We start from the raw sequence: 24,443 nt of genomic DNA on the forward strand, positions 1-24,443 counted from the left end.
CACTCCAGCTTGCTGGCTCGCTATTAGATCTGGTCAGGTTTAGGTAGAATTCCAACAAAATTTGTTCAAATGATCCTAGCCAGAAAGATCAGCGAGGTGTCTGCCTTGTGCTTCCTAAATACACCATCCAGTCAGTGGGTTGCACGCCCCTTTCTCGTTTTCCCCCATAAATCGGAGTCGAATGATTTTAAGCAAATCTTCATGCACATGCTTTCACTGTGCCGTAAGACCCCCTCGAGTTGAACTGAAATGATCCATCTTTAATATTAGGAGGCTGAACAAGGATGCCGGGAGTGTCTAGGCTAGTCTGGAATGCTATTACATAGAGATTATCAAGAGCAAATACTTGTTAATGCAGATAAAAGAAATTTCTGGAAAGTCTGGGATGTGTTAGGAGTTCATCAAAACCTTGGAGCTACACAGTAAGCCGACTGCTCTTAGGGACAGTATTGGTCAGAAATCCTGTTAGTGATAAGAATGAACCCAATAACTGGAATCTTTGGTAATTTGCATTTCTTATTGCTGCAGATGCACGTTGTTCACTTTGCTGCCAAATATGGAAATTTGATTGAGGCAGCACAGAAAGCAGATGGCCTGGCTGTGCTGGGGGTATTATTTCAGGTAAGATGTCATCAATATCTTGGTCAGTCTCTTTTTAGGAAGGGATTGCAAATCTCTCCCTCTGTCTTTGTGCTTGTATTCAGTCTCTGGAACTTACATCTCTCTCTTTCCTACAGTGCATATGACTTTAAAACCCATGCTTGCTATTCCATTTTGATTTATCATAACTTCTCACTCACCATTTTCAACCTTGTCAGTGCCCTTCACCAAAAGCCTTGTACAACAAAAATACAGACGTCAGGTCCTGGACAAATCTGAGTTAACAATAGTGCAGTCTCATTTACCTTTATTCATGTGTGCTGTGCCCAAAGACAGGTCCTTTTTGGCTTACTGGCAGTAATATTTCATCTTGAGCTGCTTTCTTGGCAGTTTGTTTTTATCATTGGTGGTTTGCCATTACCTTCCATCCGGAAAAGGAATCAAACCCACACTGTTGCTTCAGACAGTACTGAGTCTCAAGCAAATTCTAATTAAATATGAACATTCACAGCCATCTGGAAAATTCACTCATCCCTTTGTTTGTGGAGGGACTGTCAAAAACACTTAGACTCTTGTGTGTTAGATAAATGTGAGTGGGGTGATCTTCCATTGCCTTATGATGATCTCTCTTTCAAACTAAACATTAATTTGCCTTGTCAAAGTTTATTTATTAGTCACAAGTAAGGCTTACGTTAACACTGCAATAAAGTTACTGAATTTTAAAGTTTCAAACAACAACACCACCCCTTTCTTTTGAAAAAATATACTTTGGACATATAGAAGCCAAATGGTGAGGAAGTCATTTTGTGGTTCGCTTTAAAAATTCAACAAGCTGCACGAAGACTGAGATCCATCAGACAAGTTGCAAGTCAGCTAAACAGCCAAGGTAATAAAGAGGATTGAAGGCTTTCACCAACCTGTTTCAACTCCAAACTCACCTGAGAACCAACCTCTTGGCAATTCAAGTACTTTGCAGCTTGCTCAAAAGCCTCTGCTTTACAAAGTTTTCACTTCAACCAAAGCATCAACTCATCTAAGAAACTACAGACATGCTAGGAAAGAGACTGAGGGGATGATTTTGAGCCTGCAATCTCCATCTGTGGGAATGATGCACATACTCAAAATGCAGAGGGCGCAATTCACATCGGCGAGGTTCCGAGGTCAGCACGGTGGCACAGTGGTTAGCACTGCTGCTTCACAGCTCCAGGGACCTGGCTTCGATTCCTGGCTTGGGTCACTGTCTGTGTGGAGTTTGCACATTCTCCCCGTATCTGTGTGGGTTTCTTCCCACAGTCCAAAGATGTGCGGGTTAGGTTGATTGGCCATGCCAAATTTGCCCCTTAGCGTCCTGAGATGCGTAGGTTAGTGGGTAAATATGTGGGGGTTGGGTCTGGGTGGAATTGTGGTCGGTGCAGACGATGGCCCAGGTGGCCTCTTTCTGCACTGTAGGGCTTCTATGATTTCTATGATCTTACTCCCTTCTCCCCCTCAAAACTCCCACTGGATATTCAGCTGGCGCTGGCATGTCATCACGCTGGTGCTACTTACGACAGGTTCAGCTAGACCTCCCTGGGTGCTTAAAGTTGAGTATAACTCTCAAAGGAGAGGGACATGTCCCCTGGCACCACCCCTTGGCACAGATTGGCATTGCCAGATTGACAGTATGCCTGTGCCAACCTTCCTCAGCAATAACTAGTTCAAATTCTGCCAAGACCACTTGGCTCCAGACCTCATTAATTCCTTGGCCAAAACCGGAACCAAAGATCTGAATTCAAGAGGTGACTTAACAGGTGCCAACTGTAACATTAAGTTTTGTATCTGATTCAATATAGCATCAAGGAGCCCAAGTAAAATTGAAGTCAATGGGAATTAAGAGAAAAACTATCTCTGATTGGGGTCTAATTGGCATAAAAAAGATGGTTATAGTTGTTGGAGATTGATCATCTCAGGCCAGGATTTTGCAGGAGTTCCTCATTGTAGTGTTTCATGTTCAACTGTCTTTAACTGTTTCACCATTAAACTTCCTTTGACTACATGGTCAGGAGTGAGGATGTTCGCTGATGACTACACATTGCTCAGGCTTGATTTAATAAGTGACAAATTACACCTGGGTCTCATGACAAGCAATGACCATCTCCCTTTGACTTTTAATGGAATTACCATTGCTGAACCTTCTACCCAGCATCAACATCCTAGAAGTCAGCATTTACTAGAAACTGAACTGGACTAGCCATATAAATATTGTGACTACAGGAGTAGGTTAGGACTGGGAATTCTGTGGAAAGGGCCTCATGTCCTGGCCTGCAAAGTCTGTCCACCATCTACAAGACACAAATTAAGTATTCTCTCTACTTACCTGGATGAGTGCGGTCTCAACAACACTCTAGTGGTTCAGCACCATCCACCTGCTTGATTAGCACCCCATCCACTACCTTAAACATTAGCAACCTTCCACACAAGCATACAGTATCAGCAAACTGTACCAGTTACAAGATGCACTGCAGAAACTTGCCAAAGCACCTTTTCAAACTCTTGAACTATACAAAGTTATAACAAGAGCAACAGATATTTGGGAACATCACATGCAAATTTCCCTCAGCCACCCACCATCCTGACTTGGAAATATTTCACTGTTCCCTCACTATTAGAGGAAGTGCATCCTGGAATTCCTCCCCTAACAGTATCGTGGGTGTACCTGGACTGCAATGATTAAAGGCAGTTCACCGCCACCTTCTCGAAAACAATCAGAAATAAATGCTGGCCTTGCCTTACACCAAATCATACTACAGGAAATGAGTCAAAGAATAATTCTACAGTGTTGTGGCGTATAATCTGATCCTATAATCTCTCTCCACACTGTTCCCTTGTAGAAATGCTGGATCACCAGAATCTGCTTTAATTATCTATAATTCTTCTATTAACTCACCATTTTATTGCACCTCCATTTTCCTTCCTCCTGTAAAATGCTCCTCCTAAAGCTAACCTCTCAGCAAGCTATTTTATCACCTGCCTGAAAATCTCCTGGAGTGGTTGAACACCGATATTTGGTCTGACAATGCCCCTATGAGGCACCTTGGGTGATGTCTTACTGCATTAAAGATGCTATATCAATACAAGCTGTCATTGTTGCTTTACAGTGACTGGGAGCAGCTTGTGTTGAGGACTGTGCAAACAGTTTGAACAAAGGGCAAAGTTCTTCAACTGCATAAGATCTAGAGTGCATAGGCTACATTTTCAGACAATAGGACACATTCCTGAATTCTGGCATGAATAAAGCACCTTGCATGCCTGTGGCCCACATCACATTCCCATAGCTACTTCGAACTCCAAAAATCTAAACTTCACAGGAGAGTCTACCATCAGCCAAGACACATTCATTTCCTTTTGCAGATATGGAGATTAAATTAGAAACAGGAGTGTTTCAATACAATTGCTTGTGTGGCAGAAAGGACCAAGCAAAAATGTAAGAAAATTATTTGAAACTGAATCCTGTCTATTCCAGGTTAATTGACAAGATATTCATAATTGTCAATGACTTAATAATGTAATTGACATTGACAAACAAAAATAATTGATAAAGTTAAGGGAGACAGGTGATGGATCCTGGTTCTCTTTTAGCAAATATCTGGGGTGCACCATTACCCTAAGAAATGATATTTTGGTTTAGTTCATTAAGTTTCTCTTTAATGTTTTATTTAGGTTACAGTACCCCATCAAGGGCTGGAAACCCCATTAGTTTTTGTTTAGTTTATCACTTACTTTGTCTTATTAAAAAAATTATAAATAGTGGATATGTTCACACCCACTTTATTAGTGTCTGTCACCTCTGCCCCAATCCCATCCATCCCGCATCAACTTTTGATATTGTTTTACTGATCATTTATTTTGCTCTTATTTTACACTGGGCATCTGGGGTAAATCATTGCCCCCGAAAGGATAGTTTGCTAAAATTCATTTGTTTTAAATTCAGGGGCAGCACAATGGTTAACACTGCTGCCTCACAGCGCCAGGGACCTGGGTTCAATTCCTGACTTGTGTCACTGTCTGTCTGTGTGGAGTTGGCACGTCCTTCCTGAGTCTGTGTGTTTTTCCTCTGGGCACTCCGGTATCCTCCCACAGTCTGAAAAACATGCTGGTTAGGTGCGTTGACCTGAACAGGCGTCAAACTGTGGCGACTAGGGGAATTTCACAGTAACTTCATTGCAGTGTTAATGTAAGCCTTACTTGTGACTAATAAACTGTATTTTTACAGTGGCCCATGTGCTGTTTGCCACATCAATTATTGATGGTTTTTGTTTAACTTACTGATTTTTATCTTATCGAAAGGAGTATACATAAAGTTAGTTTATTAGCCATAAGTAAGGCTTTCAATAACACTGCAGTAAAGTTACTCTGAAATTCCCCACACTCTGACTCCTGTTTAGGACAATGCACCTAACCAAGGGATTAGCGGGCTGTTTCTGCAGATGTGGAGATGCCGGCGTTGGTCTGGGATAAACACAGTAAGAAGTCACACAACACCAGGTTAAAATCCAACAGGTTTATTTGTAGCAAATGCCGCTAGCTTTCAGAACTGGCTGGTCCCTCTTCAGGTGGGTGGGAATTCTGATCACAAACAGAGTATGTAAAGACAAACTCAATTTACAGAACAATGATTGAATACAAAGAACAAAGAACAACCCAGCACGGGAAACAGGCCCTTCGGCCCAACGAGTCCGCGCCGCCGCATCACCCTACACCTATTCTACCCTGCGTGTCTACGAATGGAACCCCTAACTTAGCCAGATTCAGGGGAGAATAGTGTCAATTTGGTAAACCAATCAGCCTAAGAGCACATCTTTGGGGTGTGGGAGGAAACTGGAGCGCCCGGAGGAAACCCACGCAACCACAGGGAGAATGCGCAAACTCCCACAGACACAAGCCCAAATCCATGTATCTGCACAGCCAGCAGTGCTAGTCACTGAGCTGTTGCGGCGCCCGTTTACCGGTCCAGGATCAAGCACACACACCGGCACGAAGTACTAGGCCACTCCCGGAACCTCCAAGAGCAGCCCACGCACGACCCACCGTGTGCATGCCCCTCGTTTGACACGAGGTGGACCTCCACCTGCGGAATAAAAGACAAAAACGTTAATCACAAGCCTGCTTTTCCGGTGTCTCCCGAGGTTATAACCTTATTTAATAGCCCCTACCATAACCCTCCATCCTCGTTTCACTCATGTGTCTATCTAACTGAACCTTAAACAAGTCCAACGTTCCTGCCTCCACCACCCTACTCGGTAGCGCGTTCCATACCCCCACAACTCTCTGCGTAAAGAACCTTCCTCTCACTTCCAAATTATACCTATCCCCCCTCACCCTTAAATCATGACCTCTCGTGTTTGTACCCAGTCTAGGGAGCAGTCTCTCACTATTAACTCTATCTATTCCCTTCAGTATCTTATATACCTCTATCATGTCCCCCCTCAATCTCCGTCCTTCCAAGGAGAATAGTCCCAGTTTCTCCAACCTTTCCTCGTACCCCAGCCCCTCCATGCCAGGCAACATCCTGGTAAACCTCCTCTGCACCCTCTCCAGAGTCTCCACGTCCTTCCGGTAGTAAGGTGACCAGAACTGGACGCAGTACTCCAAATGCGGTCTAACAAACGTTCTGTACAACTGAAGCATTAGACAGCAGCTTTTATACTCTATACCCCTTCCTATAAAGGCTAACATTCCATACGCCTTCCTAACAACCTTCTCCACTTGTGACGCAACCTTCATGGATTTGTGAACCTGCACTCCCAGGTCCCTCTGTATTTCTATACTCCTAATCTGTCTACCTTTTATCACATAGCTCCCCTCTGCGTTATTCCTTCCAAAATGCATCACCTCGCATTTGTCAGGATTAAATTCCATCTGCCACCTATCTGCCCAATGCACCAACCTATCTATATCCTGTTGTATCACCTGACAATCCAGTTCAGTACTCGCCAACCCTGCCATCTTGGTGTCATCAGCAAACTTGCTGATCACACCACCTACGCTCTCTTCCAAGTCATTTATGTATACTACAAAGAGGAGAGGTCCCAGTACTGAGCCCTGCGGCACACCACGGGTCACTGGCCTCCAGCCGGACGAAGTCCCCTCCACTGCTACCCTCTGTCTCCTATTACCCAGCCAGTTCTCAATCCACCTAGCTACCTGGCCTCGTATCCCATGCGCCTTAACCTTTTCTACCAGCCTACCATGAGGGACTTTGTCAAACGCCTTACTGAAATCCATATAGATGACATCAACGGCTCTCCCATCGTCAACCGTTTTTGTCACCTCCTCAAAGAATTCCACCAGATTCGTAAGGCAAGACCTCCCTCTAACAAAGCCATGTTGCGTATCCCTAATCAGATTGCAATGCTCCAAATGCTCATACATCCTACCCCTAAGTATTTTTTCCATTAATTTCCCTACCACCGATGTCAAACTCACCGGTCTATAATTACCAGGGTTATCCCTACTACCTTTTTTAAACAGCGGTACCACATTTGCTACCCTCCAGTCTTTTGGGACCTCACCTGTGTCCAAAGAAGAGACAAAGATTTGCGCCAGAGGCCCAGCAATTTCACCTTTCACCTCCCTAAGCAGCCTGGGATAAATACCATCAGGCCCCGGAGCTTTATCCGTCCTTACGCTACCTAAAAGCCCTAGCACTTCCTCCCTCGTAATAGATATTTCCTGCAACTGATCCTCAGCTCCCTCTAACAGACCGCACAATTCCGAACCCCTCTCCTTCGTGAATACCAACACAAAGTATTCATTCAGGAGCTCCCCCATTCCCTCCGACTCGATACATATCTCCCCACTCTTGTCCCTAAGAGGACCAATTTTCCCTCTAACTACTCCCTTGCTCCTAATAAAGGAATAAAATGCCTTTGGATTTTCCTTAATCCTACCAGCCAAAGCCATTTCATGCCCTCTCTTCGCCCTTCTAATTCCCCTTTTTAGCTCCCTCCTACTCTCTCTATATTCCTCCAGCACACTCTCCGTACCCAGTCGTTTCCACCTAACATACGCCTCCCTCTTCTTCCTGACCAAGTCTTCAATACCCCCTGTAATCCATGGCTCTCTAATCCTACCTTTCCCATCCTTCCGCTTAACCGGAACATACCTCCCCTGCAACCATTTCATTTTGCCCTTAAAAGTCTCCCACTTGCCAACCGTGGACTTGCCAGCTAACAGTCCCTCCCAATCAGTGTCCTGCAGCTCCCTCCTAATCCTGCTATAGCTCGCCTTTCCCCAGTTCAGCACACTTCCGTTCGGCCGGCACTCATCCCTTTTCATTTTTATCCTAAAGTAGACGGACTTATGGTCACTGTTAGCCACATGTTCGCCTACCTCTACCTCTCCCACCTGCCCCGGCTCATTACCCAACACTAAATCCAGTAAAGCCCCTCCCCTAGTCGGGCTAGTTACATACTGCTCTAGCAACCCTTCCAAAACACATTTCACAAACTCCTCTCCCTCCGTACCCCCAGCTCTAGGCCCCCTCCAATTCACTCCGGGAAGATTAAAGTCACCCACTACAACCACCCTATTCTTCCTGCACCTGTCCAAAATGCCCCTGCAAATGCCTTCCTCCACCGACCTCGGGCTGTTGGGTGGCCTATAGTACACCCCTAGCAACGTAATCTCTCCCTTTTTATTCCTCAACTCCACCCACAGTGACTCAATCCCTGTCTCTTCCATATCGTCCTCCCTCTGCACTACTGTGATGTTTTCCTTGACTAACAGTGCCACCCCTCCACCTCTCTTCAACCCTCCTCTGTCACTCCTAAAACACTTATACCCAGGAACATTCAGCTGCCAGTCCTGCCCTTCCCGTAACCACGTCTCCGTTACAGCCACCACATCTAACTTCCTCACAAACATCAAGGCCCTAAGCTCATCCGTTTTCCCTGTCACACTCCTAGCATTGAAACAGACACAGTTCAACCCACGAGTGTCCCTCGGAACCTCCTTTTCCCTGATAATTTTCATTTCACCCGACTCTCTCCCACACACATCCCCACCCCCCCTCCCTATTAGTTTAAACCATTCCTGAACACCCCAGCTAACCTCCCCGCTAAGACACTAGTTCCCCTCCCTTTCAAATTCTCCCCACCCCTCCTGTACAGATGCCCTTCTCTCCTAAACACCTCCCAGTGATCCACAAAAGTAAAGCCCTCTACCCTACACCAAATCCTCAACCATGCATTCAGCTGCATGATCTCGTCATTCTTTGCCCTGCTAGTACTGGGCAGCAACCCAGACAGTGCCACCCTGGAGGTCCTGCTCTTTAGTTTGGACCCCAACTCCCTAAATTGCCTACGGACCTCTACCCTACTCCTCCTTCCTATATCCCCCTCCCCTACGTGTACTATGACCTCAGCCTGTGCCCCCTCCCCTTTCAAAATTCCCTCTACCCTTTCTGTTACATCCTTTACCCCTGCTCCAGGGAGGCAGACCACCATCCTGGAGTCACGCCTCTGTCCACAGAACCTCCTATCAATACCTCGGACCCTCCCATCCCCTACCACTATCACCTTGCCAGCCCCCTTCTGTCCCTCTAAGTCAGTCTGGCCCTCCTGCCTATCTTTCTGTGCCCCTGTCGACGAACCCTGGAGGGCCTCCGGGAGGCCGGGGGACCCTGACTACTCTTCTTCTTCCTCTTTCTCCTCCTAACAGTCGTCCACCCTTCCTGCTCTTCAGCCCTTGGGACCTCTTCCTGCTCGTGGTTCCTAGCCATCAACTCCTCGTTTTCCCTGACTAGAAACGCATCCTCCAAACGCCCCTCGAGTTGCCTGACCCGGGCCCTCAATCGCTGCAGTTCTAAACATTTACTGCAGATGTGGACCTTGGGGACACGTGACACCACCAAGAACTCCCACATGTGGCACCTGACACAACTTATATTCCTCCCTACATTCCCTGCCATGTCCCAACCTCCTGTAAGCGCCCAAAGGTAGAAATGTGCAACGCCCCTTCTCTAAGCCTACTCTCGCCTAAGCCCAGCGAGCCAAAGCCCTTCTCACTCAGTTCCCACTCACTCCGCTGCCCGCTCCCGACGCTGCCCGCTCTATGCTGCTACCCCTTTTTTATACCCCCCGCTCCTCCTTAACGACAATCCCCTCGCCTAACTTCCGGTACGGAAGTAAACTACACTCTAACAAGCCACGAGAACCGGAAGTACAGGAAAAAAAGCGGTTTTCAATTCAAATCAGTCACTCGCCACAGCCACCAGGTTCAAAGCTCCGGAGAACAATGAACAAAGAATGTGAGTCTTTACAGCTAATCAAGCCTTAAAGACACCGACAATGTGAGTGGAGAGAGCATTAAGCACAGGTTAAAAAGATGTGTATTGTTTCCAGACAAGAATGTTAGTGAGATTTTGCAATTCCAGGCAAGTTGAGGGTTAAAGATAGTGTGACGTTTCTGAGGAGAGCAGTGAGACTGAACTGGTTAATAAGTTCTCTCAATGAAGAAAAGCGTCATGTCTTGGATTTAGCGTCACCAACTAGCTCTGACCCTGGTCACAACAATGACATTGCTCTGTATAGTGAGAATCGCACAGTGGTTATCGCTGCTGCTTCACAGCACCAGGGACCTGGGTTGAATTCCCAGCTTGGGTCACTGTCTGTGTGGAGTTTGCACGTTCTCCCTGTGCCTGCGTGGGACCCGAAAGAACCCACCCACTGCCTCCCCCCTCCCCACCGCCCCTGCCATGCCTGCGTGGGTTTGCTCCGGTTTCCCCCCACAGTCTGAAACATATGCTGGTTAGGTGTATTGACTTGAAGAGGCTCCAGGGTGGCGACTAGGGGAATTTCATAATAACTTCATTGCAGTGTTAATGTAAGCCTTACTCGAGATGAATAAATAGACTTTAACAGAATGAGGTACAGTCACATCCAACCTGCCTTAGTGTATTTTCTCTTGCTTCCCAGAAGTGCAGCTTAAATTGCTTTTTCGTAATGTTCAAAATGTAAAATAGGAACTAAAATTTAATCAAAAAAGATGCAATTTTGGGAAAAAATATGTTCCCATGTCCGACTACTGGAAGTCTGTAAGATGCCAGGATTTGATGTCTATTATCTATTTAACTCTTTACAGCAAAAGTAACATTTTCAGTGGGTCTACTGGTGCTTGAGGGGTTTAATGATGGTCAGGCAGATCACAGTAGTGAGAGGTGGAGGAGCGAGGGGAACTTCTTTGCCTGAAAGAAACACTCTGGCCTCTCAGCCCACAAGCTGTGCTATATAGACACTTATCTCATTGATTCAGCTTTTCTCATCTTCTTTAAGCTTTCCTAAGGTCCAAGAAAACCTCCTGCCTGTAGCTAAAAATAGACTGACTGTTAAAATGAATGCTGGTTGGTCCTCCACTCTTCGTACTGCTCCCACTAAAACTGGAAGTTGGTGGACAGGAGGTGGGTTTAGTTCTAGTTTTCTTTGTATTTAATTTTTGACGCGATCCTGACTCCAACCCAATGTGTTTATGTTGTAGGTTGGAGCGCAAGATAATAAAAACTATAATCCTATTTTTGATAAACTTCAAGACATTGCTGCAGAAGGTAACTGCTTATAAATCGACCTATCATACATAAATAGATAAATGCTTCAGATATTACAATGAAATACATTTGGAATGTTGTTGCCAAGTGAACAGTGATGTTGCATTCGCTTAATTCTAGGATCATCAAATCACCAGTGTCTTTCACGAATTTGTTTTTATTTTGTCTACAGATTCCTGGCAGGAACGGAGCTTAATTCTTGTTAATACTTGTTATTTCAGCCAAGACATTAACAGTTTATTCCTTGGTCAGCACTGGTCCAGTGGTCTCGAACTGTCATCCCCGATCGTTGGCCTCCCTCTTGCCCCCCATGACAGAGTGGCAGCAGGATCGCCCGCATTCCTGGTGGCCAGCTGGAACTGCCAGGGTGCCCATGCCCAGGGGCACCAATTGCCCCGTTCATTCCAACGGGGTTCGGTCACTCATTCCCAGAAAGTGGGGAGTTGGTGTAATTTCCACTGGAGTAAAACACTTTGGCGGGGTGGGAGATACTAGCAGGCCCAGAGAAGTCAGTCCCAGACCTGCTAATAGCATTTAAATGATATTTAAAATATCATTTCAATGCTAAGCCCACTGATTTCCAGCACGGAGCAGACAGCACTGGAAATCTGGCACTGGGAAATGTTAGCAAGGTGTGAATCCTGCACATCACCCCCCCCCACCCCCCTGCATGATTCTCCTGGCCCATTGCTCATTTCTTACACTCTCATTACTCACCTAGCAATCTCTATTGATTCAGCCTTGCACAGTCATCTGCTTCACTGCACCTTTGCAGAATTAAGACTGCTGCAAACCTACAGCCCACATTTCTCAGCCTGCACACATTGCCAGCTAATCCACTAGAACTGTGATAACAACCCTGCAAACAGACTGCACAGCCTTTCCTTTTCTATTGCAGTAAAAATGTAAAAATTGGACAGTGCACTTAGTTAAAGCACATCTACGTGCCTTCAGCCCAGTGGAGGGTATATTGCTGGATTAACCATATAAATACTGTGGCTACAACAGCAGCATAGAGGCTGGGCATGCTGCCATGAGTAACTCCCCTTCTGCCTCTCCAAAGCCTGTCCACAGTCTATAAGCACAAGTCAGGACTGTGATGGAATACTCTCCACTTGCTTGGGTGAGTGCAGTTCCAACAACAGAACCTCAACACCATCCAAGACAAAGCAGCCCATTGGTTTGGCACCCCATTCACCCCTCCAACACTTGCTCCCTCCATCAGTGATGCACAGCAGCAGCCATGTGTACCATCTATAAGATGAACTGCAGCAACTCACTAAGGCTCCTTAGACAACACTTTCTAAGCCCACCGCCTCCTCACCTGGAAAGACATGGGGAGCAAATGCATGAACACCTGGGTGTTCGCCTCCAAGCCACTCAGCATCCTGACTTGGAAATATATTGCAGTTCCTTTGCAATCGCTGGGTCAAAGTCCTGGAATTCCCTCCCTAACAGCAATGTGGGTGTACCTACACCACATGGACTGCAGCGGTTCGAGACAGCAGCTCACTGCAACCTTTGTGAGGGCAACAAAGATGGGCAATAAATATTGGCCTCACCAGTGACACCCATATCCCATGAAAGAATAAAATGAGGGGGAAGGGCCATTGCTGATTCCTAGTCAGTAACCGAGTGGAACTCACTCAAGGCGTTGACATCCTCAGACCTAACACCCCACCTCAGCTACTGCTTCCCTCATCTCTCTAACTCCCAATTTTCAAGCTGCAGATGATGTAAGCGTGCAATCATTGCTACTGTTCACCCAGCCTCTTCACATCCCATCCTTACCTTTTGTGACCTTTTAATGTCAGATCTCCAACCTGGCAGGGGAGAAATACCAAGAAATGAATGGTGACAAAGACAATGGCAGCCACCAGTTCAGATACTGGCACTGCACTTGTGTAAAGGACAGAGAAGATAGTGAGATACAGGGCATAAGTGGGCCATGGAGGCATGGGTGGCACAGTTGGCAGAGGGTGTGATTGCACACGTTTCCAGTGCAGAGGGCTCGTGTGAAGACTTTTCTTGGGCAGCTGTTTAGGTGTTCTTCTGCATGATGAAATGCTTTGTGTATTGGGAAGCCTGCAGTCAATGTTAAGGAACATGGAGTCCAGCATCAACTTAGCAGAGGGTTGTTACAGAGCTTGGGACACATCCTTTCCTTCATTGGAAATGGTGGATAACTCTGCACATAATTTGTGGACTCCATCATGATGCAGTGTCTGATGCAGGACAAGCAACAGCTACCCAATGTCTGAGTGCTGCCAAGGATGCTTTTCTGACTGGTTTACAGTAAGCAGTCTGACAAAACCAGGTTAAAGTCCAATAGGTTTATTTGGTAGCACGAGCTTTCGGAGTGCTGCTCCTTCATCAGATGAGTGAGTCTGTGTCGAGATTGTGTTTGTAAACACAACTCTCCACTCACCTGATGCAGGAGCAGCGCTCTGAAAGTCCGTGCTACCAAATAAATCTGTTGGACTTTAACCTGGTGTTGAGACTTCTTACTGTGCCCACCCCAGTCCAACACTGGCATCTCCACATCGTGGTTTACAATGATCAAAATGACTGTGGAGATGTTTCAGCAAAGCAGCAATTTGCCCTCCAACGTTTCTGGGATTCTGCAGACATCATCCCGGGGTGTGGTAGTATCTCCATGGACCAAATGCAGCTGTTACTGAGTAAAACTTGCACATTTATTAACTGCTAAAAATGTTTTTCTTTACACTTAAGAGGACATGTAACTGTTGCCAAGATAACAGACATTGACCAACGCAGTAGAAACAAGAAGTAGGAGTAAGCCAATCGAGCCTGCTTCACCATTCATTTTGATCATGGCTGATCATTCCTGATTTCCTGGCACACCCCGCCACCCCCCCCCCCCCCCCCCCCGCCCCTCCATCATATTCCTTGATCCCTTTAGGCCCTGGAGCTGTATCTAATTTCTTCTTGAAATCAGACAATGTTTTGGCCTCAACTACATTCTGTGGTAGTGAATTCCACTAATCACCACTCTCCGTTTTAAAAGGTTTGCTCCTTTTCCTCAAGCAATGACCCCTAGTTCTGGACTCTCCTCAACATTTGGAACATTTTTTCTGAATCTACCCTGTCTAACCCTGTTAGAATTTTAAAAGTTTCTGAGATCCCCTCTTACTCTCCTAAACTCCATTGAATATATTCCTAACCAAATTCGTCTCTTCTCATATGACAGACCTGCCATGCCAGGAATCAGCCTGGTAAACCTTTGCTGTGCTCCCTCAATAGCAAAGACAACTGTCCTCAGATAAGGATGCTAAAACTGCACACTATTCTACATGTGGCCTCACCAATGTCCTATACCATTGCAGCAAAACATCCCTATCCCTATACTCAAGTCCTCTCTACGAAGGCCAACATACCACTTGACGCCTTAACTGCATGCCTACTTTCAGCGACTGATGCACAAGCACTCCAAGGTCTTGTTGAGTATCCATCTCTCTCAATTTACACCCATTCTATTAATAATCTGTCTTTCTATTATTGCTACCAAAGTGGATAACCTCACATTTATCCACATTACTGCATCTGCCATGCAGATGCCCACATGTCCTTATGTGCTGTGTATGGCCACAAAACAGCTGGATGCTGAGGAAGTTGGATGTCTTTAGCTTCCAGTAAAGGCAAGAGCTGATATGCAGAAAGTGAAATCTTGGCTCGATTGTTACACTCTTGCCCCCGAGTCAGAATGTTGTGGGTTCAAATCCCACACCAGGACTAAAACACAGAAATTAAAGCCCACGTGTCAGCACTGAGGGACAGCTGAGCCATCAAGTTATTGTCTTATGGATAAGATGCTAAAATGAGAGCCTCCCTGTTTGGGGGGGGAGGGGCGGTGTGGGCATTGCAGTGTGTGGATGTAAAAGAAAGTAATTCAAAGAAGATTGGGGGAGTTATCACCAGTGTCCTGCACAATATCTATTCCTCAATCCAAGCACAAAGAAACTATCTGCTCATTATCACATTGCTAACTGGAAGCTTGCTGGACACAAATTGGCTGCTGTGTTTCCTATGTTATAACAGTTACTATTTTTCATTGCCTTTTGAAGCACTATATAAATGCATAACTCTAATTTTCTTTTCCTCCAATAGCATCTGTACCATGGCAACATCTGCAACCCCAGGAAAGTCATGTTCTTGCTCTGTCTGCTTGTCTTTGATGAACTGCGAGATGTTGTAAATATCTTTAGACTTGTAAAGGTTGATCACCATGGCTATGCTGACAGTCACTGACAATGTGGTCCTTGCCCTGTTCTGAGGTTGCAGTTGAAGTGCAAACATCTCGCACATTATTCCTCGTTGAGGTTTAAGTAGAATTGCTCCCTGAAAACTTTGGGTGGAGATGGTTTCCTGCTTGGACTTTTCCTCCTTCTCCTCCCGTCATGGTGTTTCTCCTGTTTCTGGGATCTCTGTTCCCCTGGAGGAGGAGAGGAAACAGTCCCATTCACTTGCTGACTGAGCTCCCTCCTGCCTTCCTGGACACACTGACATTCACCTCACTCGAGATAATTCTGTGTTACCTGAAGCAAAGTTCCAGTTCCCTGGGAGTGCCTCATGCTACAGACATTGGGTCCAGGCTGGCACAGGGCTTAGTGACAGCCACCCTGGGTCTGCTCCAGCCTCCTCATCAGCTCTTCTGTCATGTTCTGCTTCTTCTCCTTGGCCTCTGGGAGATGTTGTCACAAATCATTCCGAGCAGCTGAAGGACTCGTACGCAGTGACCTTAACCTTTTTCGGCCCATGGATTTGATGCTGCTGCAAATCTTAATGATTTATCAGAGATGTGCAATCAATTACTTACACCAGCAGAAATACTGTTCTATCCGTCTCCTATGGTGCTGCTCCCTCAAGTATATTTAAACAAAGTTCAAAAACACAATTATTTATCTGGTTCCATTGAAGCATAAACCAGACTAGATTTGATTCCAATTGTTTTAACTGCCTTCCTCCTCCCCTCAAAGGATACCTGCACAATCTGAGAATCCAATATATCTTCACAACCTTGCCTCTGGTCTGTGCACTCATTTCCATGTGAATCTTTGTCCACACCTACCCTTATCCCTGGGCTCACCATACCCTAAATGCGCACCCTCCCCTCCGATCACCCTCAAAATCATAGAATCCCTACGAGGCCGTTCGACCCATAAAATCTGCATCGACTCTCTGACAGAGTATCTTATCCAGGCCCTCTCCCTTGTCTCATCCCTGTAACCTCACACACTTACCATGGCTAATCCATCTAATCTCAGCATCTGGGGCAATTTACCATGACCAATCCACCTTTCCTTTCATTTCCATGAGTTGAATTCATAAATCCCAGAGTAATTGATATAGAAAAAATATAATCTATAGGTTATAAAAAAGAATTTGAGGTCAGTACATAACTGGGAGAAGCAGTTCTGTCTTTCTCATACCTGCTGTTTCTCCAATCATTAATCTGCAGTCAGTCTGACCTTCAGGCAGCACTGGACTGGCTTAAAAAGAAATTGGAACCACAAAGCTGCCCAAAGGTCAAAAAAAAGTAGAGCACCAACTTAGTGTAACTGACAAGAAAGACCAACTTAATCAGGCCGATGATCCTGAATTTTTTTATTTTTGAAGAAGGCTTTTCAGATCTATCTCAAGCTGGACAAAGTCAAAACTGAGCCCAGTTCCCTCCAAGCCACTTGGCTGCATTATATTCACCACCCCCCACTGCCCCACTACCACCCACTGGTGCTAGCAACCTAGTGCAACATGCCTAGGATCAAGTGGTTTTGTGCAAAAGCCTTGAAGTTAGCAAGTCAGCCTGTGCCACACTGTTTGCTGTAGATTCTCACAACTTGAAACAACTACAGGGGGTGGAAAACATCAATAGATTTATGCAACAGTCAAGAGAAATGAACTTACTGCTACCCTTCAGCCCATCATGTCTGCGCCAGTCTATTCCAATTCTATTTTCCATCACTTGGTCCACAGCCTTGGGTGTTTCAAGAGCTCATTTTAATGCTTCAGATAGGCTGCATGACACTGCCTCATCTCTTCAGCTCAACTGGAACCACCCTTTGTTAAACCGATCCTACAGGAGCTCAATTGCATGGACTAGCTGCTTGGTCAAGAAGTATCCAGCACTTATTGTTCAGAACCAGTGTTTTCTACAAACATGCTACATATCCTGAGGGCTTTTTTCTCTCTCCTGGGATGTGTGGCAAGGCCAGCATTTGTTGCCCATCCTGAATTACCCTTGAGCTAAGTGGTTTGCAAATATGTTAGAGAGGGCAGTTAACCACATTGCTGTGGCTTTTGAGTCACAAGTAGGCCAGAGCAAGTAAGGACAGCAGATTTCCTTCCCTAATGGACATGAGTGAACCGGATGGAATTATGACAATCGATGATAGTTGCCATGGTCACCATTATTGCGACTAACTTTATATTCCAGATTTAATAATTGTATTTAAATTCCACCATTACGGGACTTGAACCCATGTTCCCAAAGCAATAGTCTGGATTTGCTAATCCTGTGACATTACCACTACAGCAATGTCGACCCTGACCCAGGTACAGCTCAGTGATGGCAGGAATTAGTTGTGGGAGAGAGGGGAGGGGGTTCAGTGGCAAGGGCAGGGGGTGACTCTCCCCCACCCCCAACTCCCAATGTCAGGTCTCTAAATCAGACAGAGTGCCTTTGAATGAAGAACCCCCAGGCCCCTTTTGAGCTCACAAGCAGCACCGTTTGTTGGATTTCTGCCCAGTGAGCCACCCCACCCACAGCTTGTTTAATAGGAATTGCAGGAGGACTAAGGTCCTTATATGGATATTAATTACTGATTTTGAGTCTTAATTGGCAGTAGGACTGGAAGGCCATCATGGACTTTCAAGCCATGGATTTAATCCAGCTGGAGGTGAGAAAGTGGTACCCTCCAACCTGATAAAATCCGCATTAACCACTCCCCCCCATCTCCTGACCATCAAAGGAGAGAGTAGAAATTGGCTGAAGTCTCCTGTGGCACTGGGTCTCGATTATCTTCAGCTAACTCCATCTTCAGTGACAGATGCTGTATTGAGGATATGGCCTTTGGGTCCGTCCTGCCTCCCTTTCATCTCCTGAGCCCACACCCCCCACCGCCTCCCCCCCCCTTCCCCCCGCCTCATTCCCAGGGTTCTTCTCCTCTTGCAGAGGACACTGGCTCGGTAGTGCTGAAAGACAATCTGAGAGCTGTGCCCCACTGTCAACAACAGTCTTCTTTTTGGGCGGGTGGCTATTCTATTGGAGAAACTTGGTTTGTTCTCACTGGAACAACGGAGGTTGAGGGGCGACCTGATGGAAGTTTACAAGATTCTGAGAAGCATGGACAGAATGGATAGTCAGAAGCTTTTTCCCAGGTTGGAAGGGTCAACTACTGGGGAGCACAGGTTTAAGGTGCGAGGGACAAGGTTTAAAGGAGATGTACGAGGCAAATGTTTTACAGAGTAATGGAACTCACTGCCAGGGGAGATAGTGGGAACGGATACAGTACTCGCTTTTAAGGGGCGTCTTGACAAATACATAAATAAGATAGGAATAGAGGGATACAGTTCCCAGAAGGGTAGGGGGTTTTAGTTAAGTTGGGCAGCACGGTTAGTGCTGGCTTGGGGAGCCAAAGGGCCTGTTCCTGTACTGTAATTTTCTTTGTCCTTTGTTCTATTGTGAATGGCCACCTTGCCCCCAGCTCTCCTGCTTCTGTGATGCCGGGAGCGGAAAGTTACCTCATTCAACCCCCGAGGGTTGAGTGTCCACTCTCCTGGCATCTCTGTAGTGCCAAGGACGTGCTTCCTTGCCCCGCTGACCCTCTTTCATGGGGCTGGCGTGATTTCTTGGGGTGGCCTTGAGTGACTCCCCACTCTGTACCCACTTCTCCTCAGCTGTTCCGAGACTGCCAGAATTCTGAAACCAATGCACCTTAAATATTCCACAATCCCCGTCCAACAGGCTCTTAAACTTTCTAACAAATTCAGTTGACCTCAGTGGGGAGGAGAGTGCTATTCCTGCCCCACCCTCATCTTGCCCTGATGAGTATTGCTGATGCAAGGACTCGTGCCTTGAAGTTGACGCACACTTGGTGCCAGTATTTTCAGGGGTTCCCATATCCAATATCTAATTCCGTCTCCGTGGGTTGGGGAGACAATAATTCAGCTCCATATCTCAAAACAGAGAATTAGCCCATTATTCTTCAAGCTGTAATGTTGAGCTCTCAATTGGGATTTGTTCATATTTGTTTTCTACTGTGAATCTTTCCTATATCTTTTCAGTATTAGCATGTCAGATTTTTAAACTTCCATCATTTATAAATCTATGAAAATTCCTTTTTTTTTAGTAGCCCAGCACATGCACAAATTTCTTGTAAGGGCCATTAAGAGGCATCAAATTTTAAAAAAATCAATTTCCAGATTAAAGCCTTGAATTCCCATCTTAACTTATCTTTCATGTTATTTGTCTGGAGTTGCTGCTGATCTCTCACCCACGTTACACTGAGATGAGGAGAGCCCCCATGGAAATTCAGGGCCATTATGCTGAAATTACAAACTATTTGGCAATGCCTGCACTGTGTTTGTGTCTGGAACTAGTTGCTTCTACCTGTTTTGATGCAATGGCTGCTCTTTCCCACAGAAACTATGTGAGCCTGTGCAGGTGTGTGTGTACGTGTTAGATTTCTTCCCTTTTGAGACACTATCAATTTCCAAGGCCCTAAATAAGTCAGAGGGTGAATTAATGCATAGCTTACATCCTAGGACAGTGCATACAAAAACCCAATGTGTGTGCTGTCAAACCCTGCCCAAGTAGAGACTGTAAAAACACAATTTCTGAACTGATTGAAGAAGCAGTGCTTGTCTTTTTTTTCCCCGTAGCTTTTGGTACTTTATTCCTAATCAAAAAATCCATTGAAGTCCATTCAGAGTCCCCACACGAGGGACAAACCAGATCTAGACTGACAAAAACATACATCCCATCTTTGGCTTTATCAGTATCCAAGCCAACAGGATGAGGCATTACACCCCCTCCCAGACTTGATCTGAGCTTCATCTTAGCTGAGAGGCCAAGATGCCTTTAAAAAGGCATTTAAGTCCAGCAAGGGGCATGCATGCGGCAGGTTGTAGTGGGCTGCTCTTGGACGTTGCTTCGGGAGTTGCCTATTGCTTCATGTCGTTAGTGTGCTTAAACTGGACCATCTCGAGGGCAACATGACAGCTCAGAGACTATCTCTGTTGCTGTGCGGACACATGGATTTGGGCCTGTGTCTGTGGGAGTTTGCACGTTCTCCCCGTGGTTGCGTGGGTTTCCTCCGGGTACTCCGGTTTCCTCCCACATCCCAAAGATGTGCTTTTAGGCTGATTGATTGGGTACTAAATTGTCCCTAAATTGGACGTCCCTGATCCTCACACATTAGGCGTAGACTAAAATCATGAATAGGTCACTGAGACAGTGGGACAGCGGCGCGGGCTCGTTGGGCCGAAGGGCCTGTTTCCCGTGCTGTGTTGTTCTTTGTTCTTTGTTCTTTGTTTTGTAAAAAATGGAATAGGTAAATGCCTCTGTTTAACCCCATTGGCTACCCTGATTGCTTGCTCTATCTTCGCACAGGAAAACCATGACTGCAGGCATCAGCACACCCCAATGGACTAGTGCCTCCCCTGCCTGATCATGGTTTCTCCTTTACCAGGTGTCCAGTGAGCTTGTTGCTGTTTTGAGTCAAATCTGCAAAGCAATTCAAAATGGATTTCTGACCAAGGGAGTAGATTTACAAAGAGGGTTCCAAACTTGGCACTTTTTTTGTTTATGCATCAGTGAACTGATACAGTTGCTAAGTCAAACATATATGTTTTTGATAATATCACTCATGCCCCATTGCCTATGTGTCAAAGCTGTTATAAATGCACTGTGGTTAAGAATGCTGATGGAAACTGCCTGCATTGCAGCAGTGATAATGTGACAGACAACATGTTATCTTCGACATCAATAGCCATGAAATAAAGACATTTAATTTCCAGAAAGATCAACTGAATTTTTTCAGGTTCAGGTGTTGGTTGTATGCTTTGTTTGTGAACTGAAACAGACTTAAGAAAATTAAACAGAAACGCGACACATTCTTGCCAGCTAAATATGGCTGTAGGCCAAATTGACAGGTGTTCCTAAAACACATCTGTTTCCTCATGTATGCTCAGGTCCACCTCACGAGCACTTCCCTCAACCTCTCCACTGTCTTCAATCCCACAACAAGTGCTCCCTAACCACTAGCCTCATCTCTCACCCTAGCAACTGTCAGATAATGTTTGACTGTAAGATGAGCTGCCGAACACATTTCCACACCATCACTCAGGCCACCCATTTCCACCTGCTTGCGTAACTTTGTTCCTGTCTCAGTTTAACTGCTGCTCGCACCCTCATCTGCATCTTTATCCCCTCTAGACCTGACTATTCCAACACACTTGGCCAGCCTCCTACATTTTGCCCTCCATAAAGTTGATGTCATCCAAACTCTAATTTGCCCCTAGATCCACACTGGGCTTCTTGAGAAACATCTCCATTTTAAAATTCACAAGCACATTGTTAAATCCCTCCATCTCTCGTCACTCCCTATCTCTGTAATCTTCTTCAGATTCTCAACCCTCTGAGATGTCTGCACTCCTCTAATTCTGGCCTCTTGAGCATTCCAAATTGTATCTTCAGTTGCCAATGCTCAAATATCTAAAACCTACTCCCTCCATCTCTCCACTCTCAACCTGGCTTTCCTTCTTTAAGATGCACCTTAAAACCATTTTTGACCAAGTTTTTGATCTTCTGCCCTGACATCTCCTCATGTAGCTCGGTTTTATTAGTTTTATAACACTGCTGTGCAGTGGCTCAGTTCTTTAATTACATCTAAGTTGGTATTATGGTAATGTAGAGCATTGACATTGCTATCTGGATATATTACTCCAATCTCAATGGCTTTTCCCTGCAATGTCTCTTAACATTTTGCAACCATTTTTCCAACTCCTTGTCCCACTGTGGCACAGCTTCCCTCACGAAGAGGCCTGGCTGGAATTTGTTCCTGGCTCTTTGCCCGCCTTGGCCTTTAGCCAGGGAATTCAAGTGACTGATTCTGTCTCCATTCTTACGGAGAAAACGAGCTCCCTGTCTATTTTCGAGCTGCCACTTCTCTTCTCAAACCTTTCCTTTCTCATTGTTTACTTTCCTCCCTTTTGATCCACTTCCCTCTCTGCTCCACTTAGGAATTTAACTGTGTGCAATATTCCTGGCCAAAGCACATGACCAGGAGCTCCGAGGATACAGTCTCACTTAAATCTCAGGAGATATATTTTGCCATTCAGCACTTGCCTCACTCTGCTTATAGATCTGGCATTTGATGAAAGATTTTAGCACATCTAACTGATAATTGGGTATCACACCAGATTGGATTTTTTAAAATCTCTATTACATGTTTATTCCATACAAACAATTTATTTAAAAAAGTTTCTTAAAAATTTATATGTTAGTTTTTTTTGAATAGATAAAGTCCATTTGATGTAAGTAAATTTAAAACACTTTGATTAATTTGTGGTGAATGGTCAGTACTCATTGAAATTTGCTGTGAAGACAGACCCACTGTCTATTGCAATAAGCCTGTACCTTTGGTAAGACGGAGTTGCTTTTGTTCTATTTTAGATGCTAATGTATACATTCCTGGGTTTGACATCAGCACATTGTTACCGGATCAGCTGTATCGCTATTTTCGCTATGATGGATCTTTGACAACGCCACCCTGCTTTCAGACTGTTACCTGGACTGTATTCAATGAGACTGTTCAGATTTCCCAAGCACAGGTATGTATACAACTTAATGGGCAATTTATAGAATCCCTACAGTGCAGAAGGAGGCCATTTGGCCCATTGAATCTACGCCGACTACAATCCCATTCAGGCCCTAGCCCCATAACCCCATGCATTTACCCTAGCTAATCCCCCTGACAATAAAAAACAATTTTGCATGGCCAATCTGCCTGACCCACACATCTGTGGACTGTGGGTGGAAACCAGTCACCCGTTGGAAACCCACGCAGACACAGAGAGAATGTGCAAACTCCACCCAGACAGTGACCCAAGCCGTGTATCAAACCTAGATCCCTGGTGCTGTGAGGCAGCAGAGCTAACCACTGTGCCATTTTTTGGAGGTAGGATTTGTCGCAGTGAAATAGCTCAAAAATTGAGTGCTTATCTTCAGGCAATATGAATGGAAAAGTATGCATTAACACATGCATCTAGCAGTCGAATGATCTGCCATGAGTTCCTGTCTCTCATTTTGGTACCTTTCGGTACTTTTATTCCAACCAAAAAAACCTAGTTCAAATTGAAATACAATTTGTAGTCCGCACGTGAGAGACAAACACAATCCAAGCTGACAGGATGAGACATTGCATCCTATCTTGAGCTTCATCTTAGCCTAAAGACTGAAATGGCTTTGAAAAATTGCATCAGGTAAAGCCTCAGTTTAACCTCCATTGGCTACCCTGATCCTTTATCCTATCCTGAGCAAACCACAATCGCAGTTGTCAGCATGCGCACACAACTACCACGCGCGCCCCCCCCCACCCCCCGGCCACCCACCTCCCCCCCCCCCCCCCCCTCCCCGACTCCTCCACTGCAATGGGCTAGCCTTGTCTCCTGCGTGATCATGGTTTCACCCCTGCCTGCCTCATGCTTAAAAAAAAACAGTGGTGTGGTTCCACATTGAGAAAGTAATATTGGGACAGAATGTGGGGCTGAGGCAGTTGAAGCACTGCTCCAAGTGCTTCAACAGCACTTGTTGTCATCTTTATTTTCTATCTGTAGTGTACAGTATTATTTTAAACAACTTAGCAACAACAATAATTAATCTGAATACAATGCTACATAACACTGTTGCCTCACAGTGCCAGGGAGCTGGGTTAGATTCCTGGCTTGGGTCACTGTCTGTGTGGAGTTTGCCTGTCCTCCCCGTGACTGCATGGGTTTCCTTCGGGTGCTCCAGTTTACCCCCACATTCTGAAAGATGTGCTGGTTAGGTGCATTGATCCAGACTGTGGTGACTAGAGGAATTTCACAATAACTTCATTGGCAGTGTTTAATGTAAGTCTTATTTGTGACTAATAAATAAACTTTTTTTTAATGTATTTATCAGTCACCAATAATGTTTGCATTAACACCGCAATGAAGTTACTGTGAAATTCCCCTAGTCACCACAGTCTGATGCCTG

General features: G+C 45.5%; 1 protein-coding gene across 1 annotated transcript in view; it reads left to right on the plus strand.

Annotated features, from left to right (window-relative positions):
- Positions 1-24,443, plus strand: part of ca9 (carbonic anhydrase IX) — a 91,472-nt gene that overhangs the window by 33,229 nt on the left and 33,800 nt on the right. The window contains exons 5-7 of the mRNA XM_080196864.1: positions 529-621; positions 11,116-11,182; positions 22,878-23,035. Coding sequence (XP_080052990.1) covers positions 529-621; positions 11,116-11,182; positions 22,878-23,035 — 318 coding nt within the window. The remainder of the gene's footprint in view (positions 1-528; positions 622-11,115; positions 11,183-22,877; positions 23,036-24,443) is intronic.

The sequence above is a fragment of the Carcharhinus amblyrhynchos genome, chromosome 1, assembly GCF_965287045.1.
Source record: "Carcharhinus amblyrhynchos chromosome 1, sCarAmb.v2.hapA, whole genome shotgun sequence".
NCBI lineage: Eukaryota > Metazoa > Chordata > Chondrichthyes > Carcharhiniformes > Carcharhinidae > Carcharhinus > Carcharhinus amblyrhynchos.